The sequence below is a fragment of the Triturus cristatus genome, chromosome 6, assembly GCF_964204655.1.
Source record: "Triturus cristatus chromosome 6, aTriCri1.1, whole genome shotgun sequence".
Classification (NCBI taxonomy): domain Eukaryota; kingdom Metazoa; phylum Chordata; class Amphibia; order Caudata; family Salamandridae; genus Triturus; species Triturus cristatus.
In genome coordinates this window covers 1,458,204,547-1,458,222,568 of record NC_140589.1, presented here as the reverse complement: position 1 = coordinate 1,458,222,568, position 18,022 = coordinate 1,458,204,547, and the positions used below count along the sequence as shown (strand labels likewise).

General features: G+C 41.8%; 1 protein-coding gene across 2 annotated transcripts in view; it reads right to left on the bottom strand.

Annotated features, from left to right (window-relative positions):
- Positions 1-18,022, bottom strand: part of SPRED2 (sprouty related EVH1 domain containing 2) — a 256,129-nt gene that overhangs the window by 66,005 nt on the left and 172,102 nt on the right. For both annotated transcript variants that reach the window (XM_085612517.1, XM_085612516.1), the window contains one exon: positions 12,201-12,265. In XM_085612517.1, the coding sequence (XP_085468643.1) occupies positions 12,201-12,265 (65 nt within the window). The remainder of the gene's footprint in view (positions 1-12,200; positions 12,266-18,022) is intronic.

The window sequence follows — 18,022 nt, the reverse complement described above, 5'->3', positions numbered from 1 at the left end:
TGTATTATCTAGCATAGTAAGTGCAATGGAGTTAATTATTTTTTTTTAAATAAATCCGTTAGGTGCTTATAAGGTAAATAACAAACGTGGCATAAACACATCCATATAGGAAGGACAACATTTGTCAAGTATTTTGTCATAAAAGGACATCGACGCTTAGTTGGTCATTCAGCAAACGGTATAAAAAATAGGGTGAGACTGACGGGATGCATTCTACGTAGAATACAGACAGTTTTAACTTTCATGACAATGTGCACGTAGAGTTCGGCAACACCACCACAGTACGAACCCCCCCCCCCCCTCCCGTCCCCCCCCCCCCCACCTCAGTAGCCCTGAATGCTGCTGCTTTGGGTTCGAATCAGACACTATCTTGGCTCTAGCGTTTGCTTGATCTACACGCTCATAGATGATCATCATTAGAAAAGGCCATTTCTGCAGTTAAAATAATTGATTGCATTCTACATTAACGACGGAGCAATTACACCCTCCAGATTTAAAATCCATTCTGAAATACTTTACGATCAGGCAGCAACCGTCGTTTACCTAAGAAAACCGTCAGAGTGCCCTTAGACACGAGCCCTCTCCACGCACCTTATGATGTCAAGCAAGGTATTTCACCGCCTGTGGAGGTGACACAAAGGACACAGGGCAGAGATTTCCTGTTGAGTTTGAAAAGCGCGACTTTGAAAAACGGAAAGAAATAATTTTCTGAAGTTGCGCTGCAGAACGTGTATGTAACCTAGAGTTTTGGGCTCCCATTTCGGCTTTGGTACCTAATTAAATATTTTATTATTGTGGAAAAAACTCCATCATACTGTGTCTGAATTTACAGACCTGTGTAATGTAAGTAAATAATAAAAACAAGCTGCCGCGAAAGCGATCGCGTTCAAACATCAAAGCGGCCGTGTGGCCGCGAAAATGAAAGTCATTGCGGAAAATCACGGCCCGCGCGCCCGCGCTCATGCACTGTAGCTCTAGGCTGGCCTGGTAGCACTTTTTGGAGCCCTCTCAAAAAGTCTCGCCAGACCAGCACATGCGCTGGGTCAGGCGAGACCTAAAAAGTGACAGGGGAGCAATGGAGGATGGAAAAAAAGAAGGCAGGCAGGGGGGGCCGGGGCGGGGGTTGTGGAGCAATGGACGAGCTGGGGAGGTGGAAGAGACAGCATGAAAATACACACACTCACTATGGACTGCTAAAAACAAAAAACAAAGCTGATCACATAATATAAGTAGTGGAAGGATACAAGTCATCCAGTCAAAACAATGTCAAAGGAGCTATGCATGAGAGGAGCAAACACAAGAAGAGGAAGAAAGACCATTATACGAGAGGCAAGCAAATGAGATTGCCAGAAGTGGACCAATTATTAAAGCCCACCGTAAATATTTGTATTACGCACAAGAGGATTTTTGGCAGCAGACAGCAAAAGGAAAGACATATTAAACAATAAACAAAAAAGCAGAAAGGATCGGAACGGATGTAACTTTTCCCATGCCATGCTATTAGAAACTAACACCCCAGAAGGAAAAAAATATTTTATGAAATCTTTTCTATATTTTGCTTATTAAAAGATAAAGACTTCAAAAGGGGAGTGAGTAAACTCTTTGGTGCAATGTGCCTGTGATTTCCCATTTTTCATAAACTGAAAGTGTTCTATCAAGCTTGGGATACCTTGAAACAATCTCACATTTTATGTTCAAGTATCTTCCATCCAGGTTGGCTCAGCAAGTGCCTGGATAGGCAGTACTAATGTTTGTCTTTGATGTTATGACACAGCATCGAAAAACAATGCCTTTTTAGGTTTCACCTAGGCAGCACATGCGTTGGTCCTTGAAGACATGCTGTATCTACAATGTGGGCTTCGAGCACCGCCAATCTTTTTCATTGGTTCCTGCTACTGCCCTTTGTAAATGACTGCTTTTGTTTGGTGAATATGCTTATTAGTCTCTCCTTTTGGTGTTTTTGAACCTCCCAGGAGGGCTGCCCCTTTTACATATCTTATTTCGATTCTGTTCACGCACAATTATTTTTGATTGCCTCGGCTTGTGTTCTCGGAATGCGGTTTGTTGGCTTTCTGAGGCAAACATGTGCAGCTGATGTTTGCAACCAGTGTTACAGGTTTCCCTTCCCACCCACCGTTTCTCAGTGTGGTATCCCCTACCCCCTCCCTGTGCCCTCCCCACCACCCTCCTTGTATTCCCAAATTGCCTCTTCTCTTTCCTTCCACTACCAACACACTTCCCACATTCGCGCCTCCTTCCCTCAGTGTCTCTGTATACCTCGTTTACTCCGCAGCTCTTCTCTCGGAAACTCATCTACTTCCCTTCGTCTATCTCTAATCGCTGCTTTCTTCCCCTCCTTTCTCCCCACCTCAATCTTTAACCATGCGATTCTCTCCTCTCGGTTTCCTCTCCATTTATCTGGAAGCCCCCACCTCTTTTAGCTCTACACTAGCCTCTGTGTGCCCACTGTCTGTGGACACTGCTTTTCCCTGAGCCCTCTCTCTTGCACATCTCCTCCCGCCGCCCATCTCTGCATTAGCACTCCATTCTACTCTTTTGTCCTCATATCAGTAACGATCTACCGCTCTGACTTCCGTTTCCTTCTCCTCCTCCGACTCGCTGTGCCACGTACACAGATACTGCCCCTCCCAGTTTCCCAATTGGTAACACCACTATGTCGATTTTCCCCTGCCTCATATCTAGCACTCACCATTTCTTTTCATTTCATTATATCTATTACTCTCTGTATCACATAATCCTTCTTATCCCCTCTTCTGAGCAACGCACTTCTCTCAGTGACTAAATTGTAGACTCTGGAAATCATTACTTTATCAGTACAGCACTTGGGTGATCCTGGACAAATCGCCTTCTCACCCGAATGAACCCTGATCTCTTTTATCTGCCTGAACTGTGAGATCATAAAAAGTCTTGTATGCCTCGTTGCACAGAGCTTTACCCACCTATTCTCTTTCCCATATTTCTCTCCCTCCTCCCCATTTGATTCCCTTGAGACCGGGTGACTAATCTTTGGCTTTTCTCCCTGCACAACCTGCTCTCCCACCCTCTAACCTGTGTGCTCTATCAACCACTGTACTCTTCCCCTCGAGCCGACGATCCAGTCTTCACTCTCATCGCAAGAGTATGGGTGTCCGCCCCACATACCATGTCTTTACCCCTCCATTCTTTGTTTTTATGAATTTTTCTTCTTTTTCCCGTTACGTACACTTTCACTCACCCGCATGTTGCTAGCTCTACTCTCTTGCGCCCTCTATGTACACCTCTCACGTCTCTCTCACATTTATTTTTCCTTTTCTCTGCTCTCTTTACATCTTTCCTGTTATCTATGTATGTCCTCTCTTTCTTTTTGTCTCCACTAGTTTTGGATAGTTTCTCTCTCTTTTTCATTCTCCCAGCTCTTCTCTCTTCACACACACACACACACTTTATCTCATCCTTCTCCACCTCTCAAGTGCCCTCTCTCTCCACTACTTTATCTCTACCCTCTTCACTCATTTACTGATTTTTTTTTCTAGCTTCCTTCCCTTTTATCTTTACTACTTCCATTTTTGTTACCTCTTCCCTCTGCTCTCTTCATATTCTGTGTTCCCTTATTTGTCCATTCCCTTCACTCTTTTGTTTGTAGATTTATATATGTTTGTAGATCTATATATAGCGCAGTTTATCACCCCTGAGGTTATCCAGGCTTCGTCCGTTGGCAGGGGAAGATTAAGTGATTTGCTCAGTATCGCAGGATGTTGTGCTAACGCAAGAGACTCGAACCCAGATCCCCAGCTCCCGTGTTGGTGGCTCTGGCCACTGCGCCACATCCTTTACCTCTTTTCATATGTTCCCTCTCTCCTTTTCTTTATCTTTGTTCTCTCCACATCACCCCACCTCCTTTGCATATGTAGATCCCGCTATTTATGTACCCCTTGCCTCTCCTTTATTTTTATGTCCTCTCCTTCTCTGCCTCTCAATATTTGTGCTCTAGTATACCTTTCCTCGTTTTTTCTTTGTACGCCTCTCCTTCCCCTCTCGCCTCGTATTCCCTCATTCTGGGGATCCCCTAACCCCTGCAGAGGCCCTTTCTCATTCTCAGTCCTGGGATATCACCATCACGCTTTATGGAGGCTAACAGTTTCATAAAGAAACCCACACATGGTTTAGCTGTTCTGGCATCTGCAACAGATAGATTTTTAATAATCAAGGTCAGCTTCTCCACATCATGGAAACATCTCCGCATAATTTGACAGCCCTTAGAGGCTGGTAGTGTAATCGCAGAGGAACTCAGCAGGGGTGGCAAGCATGGCTGTATAGTAGATTTATACCCTTTCACAGCTCAGGAAAAAGAGGACAATGAGTTCCCATTAATCACTTGTTCAACCTGAAACCGGATGGGTACTTCCAATGCTCGGAGATGTTGCGCTATTTAATGTTCATGTTGTAGAAACAGTTAAGTTTGAGCTGCGGGGCTATTATCAGTCCTCTGATCACACTGTGTACAACAACTTTATTTTCCATATGGAAGAGAACAGTCTTGCCTGTCTTGGGCATTGGAAAAATATTATTCAGTCAATGGCACCATTTATTTCACAACCAAAAATTACTTTGCATTTCTGTGAATGCATAGTATTTTTGTGTAAGAAAAGATATAAATGAAGTATGGTCCAGGTATCAACTAGAAGGCGTACTAAAGATTATATACCATGAATGTTGAGAAATAAACATTTCCAATGGTGGTGCACAGCCATGCAGTTGTAATTAGAAGAGACTATATTTGGAGGTAATGGAATGAATTAATTAGGATGAATAGATTAAACATAAGCTGCAGTATAAATAATTGCCGTGCACATATCACATTCGCTGTAAAGTTGTAAGAAAAGTTGATATAGACGATAGAGCAACCAACTACCCTAAATCTTAGTTAAGAAAACCCATTTGGTTTTGGAAATCTCGAGTCATATAAAAACCGAAACAGTATGGGACACTACCATAACAAAAAACAAACAAACAAATAAAAATCAGAGCAACAGCATTGTAAATTGCTAGCATTGTCATCACCTCTACAGTAATCACTTGCAGTACAACTCTCAAAGCTACTGCTTTGGCTGTGCTAAAAGTTGCCACACTCGATATCATTCCAACAGCATGGATGCCCAACTCTCAGGGTTAACCATTCTAAAATTGTACAAGGACAAAACATACAACAAAACTGAAAGGGGAAAACCCTAAGAAGACAACAGCTCAATTGTATATCATTATGTGACTGTACAACAAACTAAGGTTGGTACTGGAACAAAGTGTTGCGCCTCGTAAAGAGGAGGTATTTAGTGGCCATGCAGTATAAAATAACACAAAGTATACAAAGATTAACTCAGTAATGATGCCACTAAGGGTAATGCCCTACCTTACCACCTAAGATGTGATTACACAAAGTAAAGAACCTTTGTGTCAAACTATTTATAAGAAATATACCCCAGTACTCCACAGTTACATATGATACCTATTTACGACGTCTTTTGGTCTTCCTAAAGATCCTTTTAAATCTTTTCACAGGTGCAAGACAACAGAAAGAATTATTTATTGGTATTCATTTTCTTAATGGTCAGTTAAGGGCATAGTACATTTATTTCAATGTTGTTAAAAGGAATCAGATTTTCCAGGTCAATTGACTGTACATAAAGACAGAAGCAAATCAAAGGGCACTGGTGCCACTAGGATGCCTTTTCTACCCTGGAAAGTCTTAAAAGTTTTTAAAAGGGCTCTCACCAACTAGAGTTTCCTCTTGTGGCATGCTTCATCATCGAGTCCGCACCCGGAGCACTTACTGTACCCAGGTCCGCTCAACTTCTAGAAGGAGGGAGCACTTCTAAGGAAGACAATTCAAATTACCTCAAGCAACCAAAAGCGGCCTTCTTTAATTAACAAAGGGTACTGAGGTAAGGCTAAAACAGAAAAAACACATGGGGTGCCTTAAGGGGCAATTTAAGACGGCCATAGCAGGAGTTCAGAAGGACAAGTAGACAGTCTTGTGGTAATCTGATACACAGCTGTTCAACCATGTTGGTCGCAGCCAGTTAATAAGTAGCTCTGAGCAGTTTATTGGCAGTGAAAGGAGGAATGCAAAAGCTGGGGCCTGCACTTTCATTTCCCCAGAGCAGAACAACAACATGATGGAGTAGAGCTCAAGGTTGCAGCACTTGCTTTGTTCTTTGTCCCCGAAGCTCGTGTGGCTTCCAGGCCCTCCCCTGGTCCTTTCATTTACTTCGAGCACGAGAGCAGCATCTAGCTTCTGCAGCTAGAACACTCACAGCACTGGTATGTAAGAGGCTACCTACTCTGCATCTTGGCTCCTGCTCTGACTTGAACCTTGTGATCCCTGCCTTTTATTCTGTGCTCCGCCCGTGGGCCTCATATGGCCCCAAGATCCCTCTTCATCCTCACCTACTGCTTTCCCTTCTCATGCAGCTCGTGCACACACCCCCTTAGCCTTTCCTATACACCTTATGTTTCACCCAGTGCCTGTACCTGCTAAGCCCCTACCACCATCCCACCCTTCGTCGCCCTCTCTGAACAGCCCTGACCCGCTCCCCTTGACCTCTCATATCTTATATCACCCAGGGCTTACATTAAATCTACTTACTTTCCACATGGGGCTTTCATGCAGGCCTCAGGCCCACCCCCATTTCTGTCCTTGCACTGGGCCTCTTGTTTTACTTGGTGCCTGCACCAGAGGGGTCGTGTTGTGTAATGAAGCAGCTACAGAGTTCTTGATAGGCCTGGATAAAATCCAACACCTTCCCTAGTTTCCGCACACACTGGAGTTGGAATAGTAAATTATACTAATCCAACATCCAGCCCCCCCCCCCCCCCGCCGCAAGTAGTTGTTCCGACTTGCGGAGTAATGGTATGCGAAATCACAACGCGGTCGTTGTAACGACCGCGTTGTGATTCCAAGCGGGGAAAAAGGCGGCGGAATAACGTCGTACATTCGACGCAAAAGGGTATTCTAACCCTGGAACTATTGCTTACTGCTACCTCCAACCCCAGTCTGCAGATCTGTAGAAAGGAGTCAAAATAAGGGAATTGCTCACATTCAAATCCTTCTATACTATGAGCCTGACAGAGATCCTATTATCAGAGCTCTTCTATTATGAGATCACTTCAGTTATTTGACAGTGCACTACATGGCACCAAAGGGACAATAGGATTTTGTTACAGGTCAAATAGATTTATGAAGCTACCTGTCCCATGGACAAGTAGGTATGTTATTAGATTCCACCCCCCGGCTTACACTCAACCAAATCATGGTCTACATGGTTCAACAATCTTCGCCCCCACAGGGTATCATGGTATCATGGCTTTCTGCAGGACCGTAATTTAACAGATCCCTATTTTATCTTTTTGCTCACCACCCAAAAACTATTTTTCATTTGAATGTTTACGCTAATTTTGCAATCAGTGCCATTCTCATAAGTGGAGGAACACAGTCATGCATCATATACACTTATTTACTCCTAAGGTCCAAACTTTTTGGTGGGTGCCCGTAGGAAAGGATAGAAGCATAACACAATACAGAGGAAAGGTAATGAGTTCTTGGTGTATGGTTCTCAGAATACACACATCATCTACACCCACTATGGTGTATTTGGCAAGTGTGTCCAACAATTCACTAATCCATGGCAGACTAAGATGAACATACGTAATAAGACAGGGACATCTTTTAGGACTTGTGACCTCCACGTGCCCAAGTATAGTGATAAAGTCCTGGTGTAGCACTGGCACTCAACCTGGTAAAACGAGGTAAATCAAAACATTTGTGAGTGTGGATACCTGAAGCACATGCACGCCCCCCAGAGGAGCCAGACTTATTTCACCAGGGGTCCTATCCTGTCGGCAAACCTAGCCTAGAAACATTTCTTTCAATATGCATTGTGATTTTATTTTATGCTTTATTTATGAATGAGGAAAAAGTATACAAAATCAAAAACGAGGAATTAGATGAGAACACCGATATGTTTTGGTTAATGTCAAATACAGGTCCCTAAGCAAGGGCCTGCCAGTTCTGTACAGCTCTGGTGAAACAAAATAGTTTTGATGGAAAATCTCCACCCTTGGCACATGCCGGCTCATGGATTCTCATTAACTGGGTTTACAATAATGAGCGTTGACCGATTAGCTTCTGATAAAAATGTGCTTGAACCGTTGGAACAACACATCGCCTTTGAAAGGGAGCCGTAATGTGCGATATAGCGAGGAAGCCACTGCACCTCCTGCTTGTCCTACAGATAAGAGGTTTAATGCTGTAATGCCTGTACTATGTGCATGCACCATTATGCATGCCATCTACCAAACGACGCATTTGCCATTTTTTTTACGTTTTACAATCTGCGATGGATTTGGTGAATAAAAAAAAAAATTACAAGGAATAGCGAAAACGGTATTTAGGATAAAGGCTGAGTGGTCAGCCAAAATTTGACGGCTATTTCCCACCTGCCCCCACCCCCCAAAAACATAAGGTGGGTGAAGGGGGTACAAAGGAGATGGTGAGCTAAGCAAGAGGGAGTGGATGGGGGGAAATAGCACACAAAGGAGGGCAATAAAGGAGTAGGGGAGAAGGATACAAGTGAGAAAAATACATAGACCGTAAGGGAGGCAGGGAGTTTGGGGGGGGGGGGGGGGGGGGGAGAAAGAAGCACAAACATAAATAAGCAGGAAAAAAGGAAAAGAAGCTCCCCAAAAGCAAACCGTGTATGGATAGAAGCAAGCCAGTCAGCGAGATAGTAAAGATGTTAAGCTCCCAGGAAAGGATAAACACAAGACGGACAAACAAACATGAATAAGGGAAACTACTGAATAAGAAGCAAGGAAATGAGTGACAATAAAGCCAGCCAATGGCAAGCAATGAGTGGGCTGTAAGCCAGTGTACATTCCTGGTAAGGCCACAATAGGTCTTTTGCCATCACTATGCTGTCTGGTAGGCTCAACCTTAAATGTAAGAGGTGATAAGAGACATTAGGAGAAGTCACATTTCAGGTGATGGTTTATTACCACCCAGGATAAGAGACTCACTTTTCACGAGTGAAGTCTCCTTACCTGCTTTGCACTCCACTCTAGTAGTAATAATTGACATGCATTTTATGCAGTGAGAGTTGCAGATATCACCGCTAGTGTGGACACTAGGTTACCACAGAACTAGTCTGGTTATTTGTCTATGGGCTAATTATGGATAGACCAGAGTTTCCTCACCCCTGCACAAGGCTCAGCATTCCAAGTAATGCAAAGTTTACTGCCCCCAGAAATTTCAGAGTGAAATAACATCTGTCCCTTTGTTAAATTTCAACAGGTCAAAACAGTAGGAGCACAGTGAGATTTTAATCAATATAAATAGCACACTCCCGACTGAGAACTACTTATCAGGGTCCGCATGTGCAAATCTAAGACATATAATTAAATTGTCATTGTGAAGGAAACCCCCGTTGTTGAGAAACACTATAATAATAAGGCCTCATTCATCTTTTAAGTATGAAAGTCACTCTGTTGTATGTATATCACTTTCTCATGGAGATCAACAGCTGCACAAAAAAAATAAGAGCAAATTACAGTTTTTCCAAAGTAGAATATAAATGTATGGGGCAAGCTGCACCAAGACCACAGACTTTGCAACCATAATTCCATCTTTTTAGGACACTGCATTCAACATTTTTTAGGTCTCGCCTGAGCCAGCGCATGCGCTGCTCTGGCGAGACATTTAGTTAGTGGCTTTAAAAAGCCTACCACAGCTTTTTGTGTGGCATACTGTGTGCGGTTACGCGCACAGGCACGAGCAGAGGCTCCATCTGGTTTTCCTCACGCTCTCCCAAGTGAGCGCGCGCCTCGCTCCGCCTCTCGGTCTTGCTTGCCCCTCCCCCATCACAGAGAGAGCTCCCACAGAGCGTGTCTCGCGGCCGCGCGTCTTGTTTCATGTAAGTGGGCTTTTTTTCCCCCCAAAAGCGAGACCTATTGGCTATGTCAATGCTTGTTTTTATTGCAACTCATCTCATGTACACCAAACGTCTCAGTTTGTGACGTTACTGCTGCTACTATACTGATGAGGTTCACTCATGTAGCCAGTAACATTAGAACTCCAACAGTCAGTAGTGTATTCAAGGTGTCAGCTAGATATCCCAGTGGGAGATCACTGGGTTATTAGGTCTAAAGGAAACACGTGTGCCATCATTCATTTGTGGTGTTGGCAGGATAAGCTTCAGCTCCCAAACGCAGTGTGCTGCCATGCAAGCACTGGGGCTCAAATGGATGATTTGCATCAGTCACACAGGGGTATTGATTAAATTATATCAATATCATTTCTCTGACCACTGTAGGTACCCAGTGCTTGACGCCTCATTTCGGCAGCATAATTTTTGCATTGAGATTCTACACCAGGAACACAAGAATTAAACTTTATATGGCATTCAGTTAAGTTCACAAGAGAACAATTTAGTGCATGGGCTCTCCAAGCAATACCAGCGGATGGGTCACACCCTGGTTCCACGCTTTCCAGGTTTTACAGAAAGGCAAGCCTAGAGACTGAATGGATGGTTTAAGTTGAGATTTCACAAAAAAAACTACAAAGTCATGCTATTCACATTACAAAGAGTAACTACTATGTTTAGATAGACATCAACAGAATGCCTCCTCTCAGAATTAAGTGCTCAGGCATAATTTCCATTCATTACAGCTCTGCGTCTCCATGCATACTGGCTTTGCTTTAACAGAATGAGCCCGCACCTTTAGGATTAGGCATCTCAACAATTATTTGGAAGCGGTTGGAACAAGCCAGAGAGAAGACTTTCTCCAAGACTTCATGTTAACACGCCCTACACAGAGTTGTCAAATATCCCTTTCAACAGTGACATCTTTATTCAAAGAAAGAAAACAGTCAAGCACCAACATAAGCCAAATACAAAATCACCAGTACCCTAGACACCAAAACAGTATAAAATTCAATATAGAGTTTACCAGTTCAAAGACCATTCGGCTCATTAGTTCTTCTAGACACCATATTAAGCTTGGTAATGTATATTAAGGAAGTGGCATGCTAATGACAACAGGGAAAGTTGGTCATCCCCCCCCCCCCCCGCAATCACTGTTTGCGCAAACACCTAAATTGGTGCTGCTGAAAGCAATCTCCAACTATTATGACATATAGGCTACAAGTTTTGCACAGCACTGGAAATGCAGCATAGGTTATAGAAAAACGTCTACGTTCAGCTCAGATCTAGCTTTCTCATGTATTCCATAAACTGTGTTTACAATGTTTAGTGCCAAGGACTGATTTTATTGTGCAAAGAACTGATACACGTCTGAAGCAAGGCTGTTCTGAATATCACACCATTGTGAAGGAGGCTGCATGAAGTACACCTAAGCTACTACTGCAGCTCCCACTTCTATATGAGATTATAATCTTGATGTTCTTCTCAAAGTAGTACATCAGACAAGAAAAGGAGGTAACTGTGCCTCAGTACAGTGAAGCAAACGCCTATTGTACTATATCCTTGTTTACTACTCAAACTAGATTATAGTAGGGAACGGCCACTTAAATTACAATTGGACACAATGATACTCATTACTCCTTTGCCCCAAGCCACATTTATTAACCTCCCCTTTTATGATGCGAAGAAAAGAATCATTTCCTACAATGTTTTCAATGCAAGTGATTGGAATAGAGCGAGCTGGAACACCAAATTCTGACATATTTTTAAAAAAAAGCACAGTAGACCAGACTTAAAAATAATTTGTATGCCTACCAATGAATATCCGCAACAATGTTCAAGTTGTCTTTACCATGCAACCAATTGTTTGCAACAAGAGCCCAATTTGACACACCAGTTTCCAGTAAAAATAACTCAAAACCTTTTGGGACACCTTGTATCTTGTTAGACTAGCTGCCCATAAAGTATAACCACCTTTCCTGTCTCACTAACATCACCTTATTCATCCAACTTCTTTGTTTCTTTGCCATGGATGAGAAGTCTGACCAGTAACTGTACAAGCCTCCTACTTCACCCAAATGAATGCAATAACTCTAATACATGCAAGGATAACAAAAAGCCCAAAATGGGAACAAGTTTTGTGCTTCATAAGTATTTTCTTTTAAAATAAATAGGTGACTAAATACATGCAAAGAGTTTAAGTAACAGTAACACAATGCCACTTACTGTAAACACATCATCATCTCCAAGGTCTGTCTCATTATGGAGTGTGGAAGACGATGTTGTAGATCCTATTAAAAAAAAAGAAAAACTAGTTAGTTGGTAATCAGACAACAGCATGATAAACATTAAGCAAGTGGACTGATGATCCAGGCAACCAGTGAATCCACCAGCAGCCATACCAATCTGCAAACAAGGTACTGTTCTTAGCTTAGCTTTTCTTGGGTCTAGCAATGTTTTTGTGCTCTTAAGTATACTGGATGAAGATTGACTGTAGGGTCTGAGAGGGCTCAGCAACATATCCGTTTGGATGTCTCCTAGTTTGATGGTCTGTCTTTGTGTGCATCGGGTTCCATGTATCACATCATCAATCTCACTAGCAGACCATGCAAGCTTTTAGTATCCGACACAACAAGAATTTTAATAGCAATGAGGTACCACAAATGTAACTCAACTAAAATGTCAGTTGGATGGCCCGGGTATTCAAAGCATTAGCTTCCGCTGACTGAAGCTGCAGAATCTATGCAAGCTGTAAGTATGCAGTTCTTGTTCCAGTAAGGCCCACTAAGCGTCACATTTTGCAATCTCCACAAACATTAACTTCAAACAGGTCAAAATATTTGAACATAAATCATATGAAAAGTGCAATGCAAAAAAGTCATGCCCCAAATCCAGCTATCTCTATGAAAAGTTTGCTGGTGCAAATCTGCAAAAACAAAAAAAAACGCACAGAAATATCTATTTGCGTGACTTGGTTCCTACAGTATTTACTTCTATTTTGAAGAGTGACGCTTTGGTTCACCTGAAATTAAAACTGATTCTTAACTAACATTTGGAACGCTTTCATGTAACAAATTGCAATTGTGTTAACTCCTACTCCTAAATAGCCTTTAAAAGTCTTGATGAACAATTTACATGCTTTTTAAAAAAACTTTAAACTAACTATTAATGTGTTCGGCTACAGGTATGAAGCACGTTCTAAAATTAAAATGTTTAACGTTTTAACAAACGATCATGTATTTTAAAGGACCTGGATAAGCTTTACAATGTGATCTCCTCATATGATCTTCAAACACTATGGAAAAGCGGGTATTCGTTTTGTTTACGCATTTCCAGGCATTTAAGTTTGCTGCAACTTAAACTGCAAATAGTAACATACTGCTCCACTACAAGAGATTTTACTTCAAAAGTTCCGTTCGAATTCGAAAATCTTAACTAACGTATTTAAAGGCAACGTTTACAAATAGCATGGACAATGCTTCTTTCCGATGCTACACAGAATTTCATAAGGAAAAAAAACCTACGTGGACGTGCCCATGCCTGATAATGCGACAGCACCGCAGCGAGATGACGTATGCACACACTCGTAAATAAAAAAAATTAATTTAAACAACAGCAAAAGCTATTTATATAGTGGATAACAGCTTTCAAGCCCTCAAAAAATAGATAATCCATCAAAAAACCCTGAAAGAAATACTTTATTTTAACGACTACGAGGCATGAAAGAGTAACAGAGTAGGTGGGGGAAAAATCTTGAAGTGGGCAGGGAAGCAACGGACGAGCTTAAGACCGAGGTTGCAGGGAGAGGGGGGAATAAAAAGAAAATAATAAAAAGAAGAGGTAAAAAAGCACGATGGTGAAACAATGGACGAGCTGGGGTTGGGGAACGGAGGGAGCAACACTGAGTGCATGGGGGGAGGCCAGATATTTGAAGAGGGAAGCAGCACATGTGGGAGACATCAAGAAAACACATTCACTTTCATGGAGTGCTGAGAGAAAAATAATAAAGTAGTTCCCTGAATGGTAGAAGTGAAAGCAACACGAGTCATCCAAACAAAATGATAGTAAAGAAGGTATGCTCCGCAGGAGGGACAAACACAAGAAGAGACAGGAAATCCATTGAATAAGAAGCAAGAAAATGAGAGTGACAAGAAAGCCAATAAATGACAAGAAAAGGCTGGCTCTCAGTCCACTTTCCGGTATGGTCCGCAAGAGATCTCCGATTGAAAACTCAATGACGTTTTCAGTTTATTCAGATTTTCACCTCTGGAAAAAGCAAACCACAATCTTTTCTTCAAAATTACTGGGAATAATTTCTTCCATAACCAAATAAGGAAAATATCATTTTGAAATAGAGTCTACCCTAAAACATTCACCTAAAAGACATTTTTACTATAAAATGCATATATAGTGTACTTGCTAAATTAAAGGATTGACGAATACCTTTTCATATGTATTGTAGTATGTTACACAATTCCTCTGAACAAATCATGAACAAAACATTTATCAAAGCAATCATTAGCTCATAATAGCTATGTGATAACAAAGAGGCCTTGTAAAAGGCCTATATGTGGCAGTGAGATATTGTCCCACTTTCAGCCCCATTTCTCTCTATAGTAATAAGATTTAGATGTGTTAATCCAGCACTCCCAAACGGTGCGTCGATTGTTGGTGGGTTGCAAAAGTAAGTAATAAATAAAGGTGCCTCTAAAATGTGTATTTATATGGTCACATTTACTGTCCTTTATAGAGAGAAGTCAAATATCAATGTCTTCTGACAAATTGTTACTTATTTCCTTAACATTGAGATTGAAGTTTGTAACCTCTTCTCACTTGGCAGTCAGAGAAAGTAAAGTAAATTATATAACAATCTTACTGGGTTACGAAGAGTATTAAAGGAAAAGCTGTAGGATGTCATTTTTTGTAACACAGAACAAAATGTAAAGACCTGCAAATGAATTGTACACATTCAGCAGTTAGGAAAACAAAAATTAAGCACTTTTTTTAAATTTGGAAGTTGGATGGAAACAAAGATTTTAATATGCTCAAAACTTATCAAGGCACTTTTCTCGGTCATGTACAAATGATAACTATTCACTGAAACTCGATTTCCACACATTATCCTTAGTGCAAAATATAGTTTGATCAGTAAAACTGTATGTATGTGCAAATTTAGTAGCCATTTCAAAGGAACATCTGCTGTCTGTAAACGACAGTGCGCAACCACAGGATTCTTTGGTTACATAAAAAAACAAGCGTTGGCATAGCCAATAGGTCTCGCCTTTGGGACCTTATAAGTGTTTAGCCATGCAACAGTTGCATAACTAAACACTTAAAAGGTCCCAAAAGCGAGACCTATTGGATATGCCAATGCTTGTTTTAACTGCTGCAATCTATTGAAGCCTCACGGAGAACATCAAAGCGGCCGCGAAAGTGATCGCGATCAAACATCAAAGTGGCCGTGCGGCCGCGAAAGTGAAAGTAATAGCGGTAAAGCGCGACGCGCGCGCGCCCGCGCACATGCACTCTAGGTCTAGGCTGGCAGCACTTTTTGGAGCCCTCACAAAATGTCTCGCCAGACCAGCGCATGGTCAGGCGAGACCTAATGAATCTGTTGCATGTAAATTAAAGATAGGTAGGTAACAAAAAGGTTGTCGTGCTAAAAACTGGGCCGTTTGGGAAGCACTGGATTAATCACATAAGAGTAAGCATAGCTAGGCATTTTCTGCTTTTGACCACATTTTCTGTAGTATTTTTTTTAGTAGTCAAACTCATGAGTGTAGGCTCCCTTAGCGCATAAAATTATCAAGTTAACATTTAGTCCTGGAAAGTTGTACACAATCGGGAGAGCTAGAATGAAAGTCACTGTGATGTAAAGAGATATACCTCCAGAAGCACAAATGCAATGCAAGCATAGATTTGTAATAAGCAACACAAGGGGTCATTAGAAGAAACTGCACACGACTGGGGACAGGGTCAGATTATGAAAACGTAAGCTGAAGACACCCATTAGCAATCATGGGTAGTACAGCAAAATAACCATAAATGTACAAAAAATGTTCTATACCAGGTAATTAAATTGTGACATAAGCGTTAATAAAAAGAACTAAAAAGAATCACATACAACTGTAAATAAACTGTAAATACGCCTTCAAACACATCAAGTTCTTGCAGATCTAGCTTCCAATGCAAGTCTTCTTAACATGCACATTTGCTGATATATCTCACTTTATGTAAATACAATTGATCAAAATACGGATGACTGCTAGCTTTGGCTGACTGCTAGCTTAGGCTGACTGCTAGCTTAGGCTTTAAGTAAGGCTTAAAGAAATGATCATAAATTCACGAGGGATACAAAACCTACAAAGGGGGACACAAAAAGCTGCCTATTGTAACTCAAAACGATGTCATGGCTTAGAAAACGTTTTTCTATGTGGACCAAAGAAATTAAAACAGACCAAACAAGTCTCGACAAAGCCAAAAGGTGCCGCCCTTTTTGACCCAATGGCTCTGCCAACGTTCATTGAAGAAGCAACACTTATTTTGGCCTGTGCTGTGCAGCACTTGAGGGTGAAATCAATATGCAGCGGTGGGTGGGTGGGGCAGGGTATTTGGCAGGCAGAGAAGCGCACGACGGAGAACACTGAAAAACACCTGCACTCCCATGGAGCGCTAAACCAAAAAACAAAAGTAGTTTCGTAAACGCAAACAGTGGAAGGACTGAATAAGAAGCAAGCAAATGAGAGAGACAAAGCAAACCTGTGGTTAAAACGGGTGGGCTGTAAACCCGTAGTAGGTTCTTGGTAAGCAGACAATAGGTCTTTTGCAACCAGACAGCTTGCGCTGCCTTGTAGGCTAGGCCCAAAAAGTATTATTCTACTTCCGAAAGAACAGTACAATAGTTGGTTTGGTCAACCAATGCTGCAAGTATGGTACAAACATTTGACAGGCTAGCACAAAATGGTGTGCATAAAGCCCCACACAAAGGTACAGGAAGCTTCAAAAGGCTGCGAATCTGACAGCAAAAGCTCTGTACCCCAGTATTCCATCCACATGCGAACTATGCAAATAAGAAAAGTTAACACCTTCCGAAATAGCGAAATTAACCTCGGTGCCTTTAAGAAACGCACATCGTTTCAGGCCTAGGATACCATAATAAATCAGGGAAAGGGACCAATTCTCTTTTGGCTCAAGACAGCATGCACCTAGCTAGCAATTACTAAATCTATTTCAAGATACATTCACCAGGCTAAGGTCTTTCCATGTACTAAATATTTTGCCAGTAGAACCCTTCAAAAATAACAATGACAGGGTTAAATAAATCCGTAGCTTGGTTTATGTAGCTAATGGCTGGTAAATAAACTCATTTTGTAAGTCTTGGTTTCTTGTAAAAATTCCACTTCGAGGGGGTCACACAGAACAAAATAGCAGATTTCAGGCGAGGCGATGGCAGCTGAGGGCATTTTGCTTTATGTGAACCTACAGAATAGTATTCTCTGTCCCACATTCAGACTGTACAAACTGCCACCCTATCTCTGGATCCATTCCTTCTCTCAACATCGCAATAAAATTGCTGCTGGCAAAGCTGAATTTTTACATAAATTGCCCTCCCACCTATTTATTTCATAGGACCTTGCAGTGGACATGTTTCAGCCTGCAGTGTTCCCAAAACTCTGCTGCCCACCCCTTATAGGCACCAGGTTACACCTCTCCATCTTTGAAAAGTTTACATCAACAAATGACACATTAATAAAAAGACCCTTTAATTCACACCCACATAAGATATTAATGGCCAGGGCTCTTGCTACCGTTACCACACAGCTACCGTTCTACCAAGCAAAAGGAAGTATTTTGTGTGACTCTCGCCTGCTTGAAACCCCAGTCAAACTAAGTGTATTCGTGGTAGGTATCTTCACTACAAAGGTTCATGCCTCCAGAATCTTCTATACATCTTCGCTCAAACTTAACTGCATGAGACTCAGTCAAGCCATAAACTTCCATATGTTCTGCCATAATTATTGATGCTAAACTACACAAGTCATGTGATT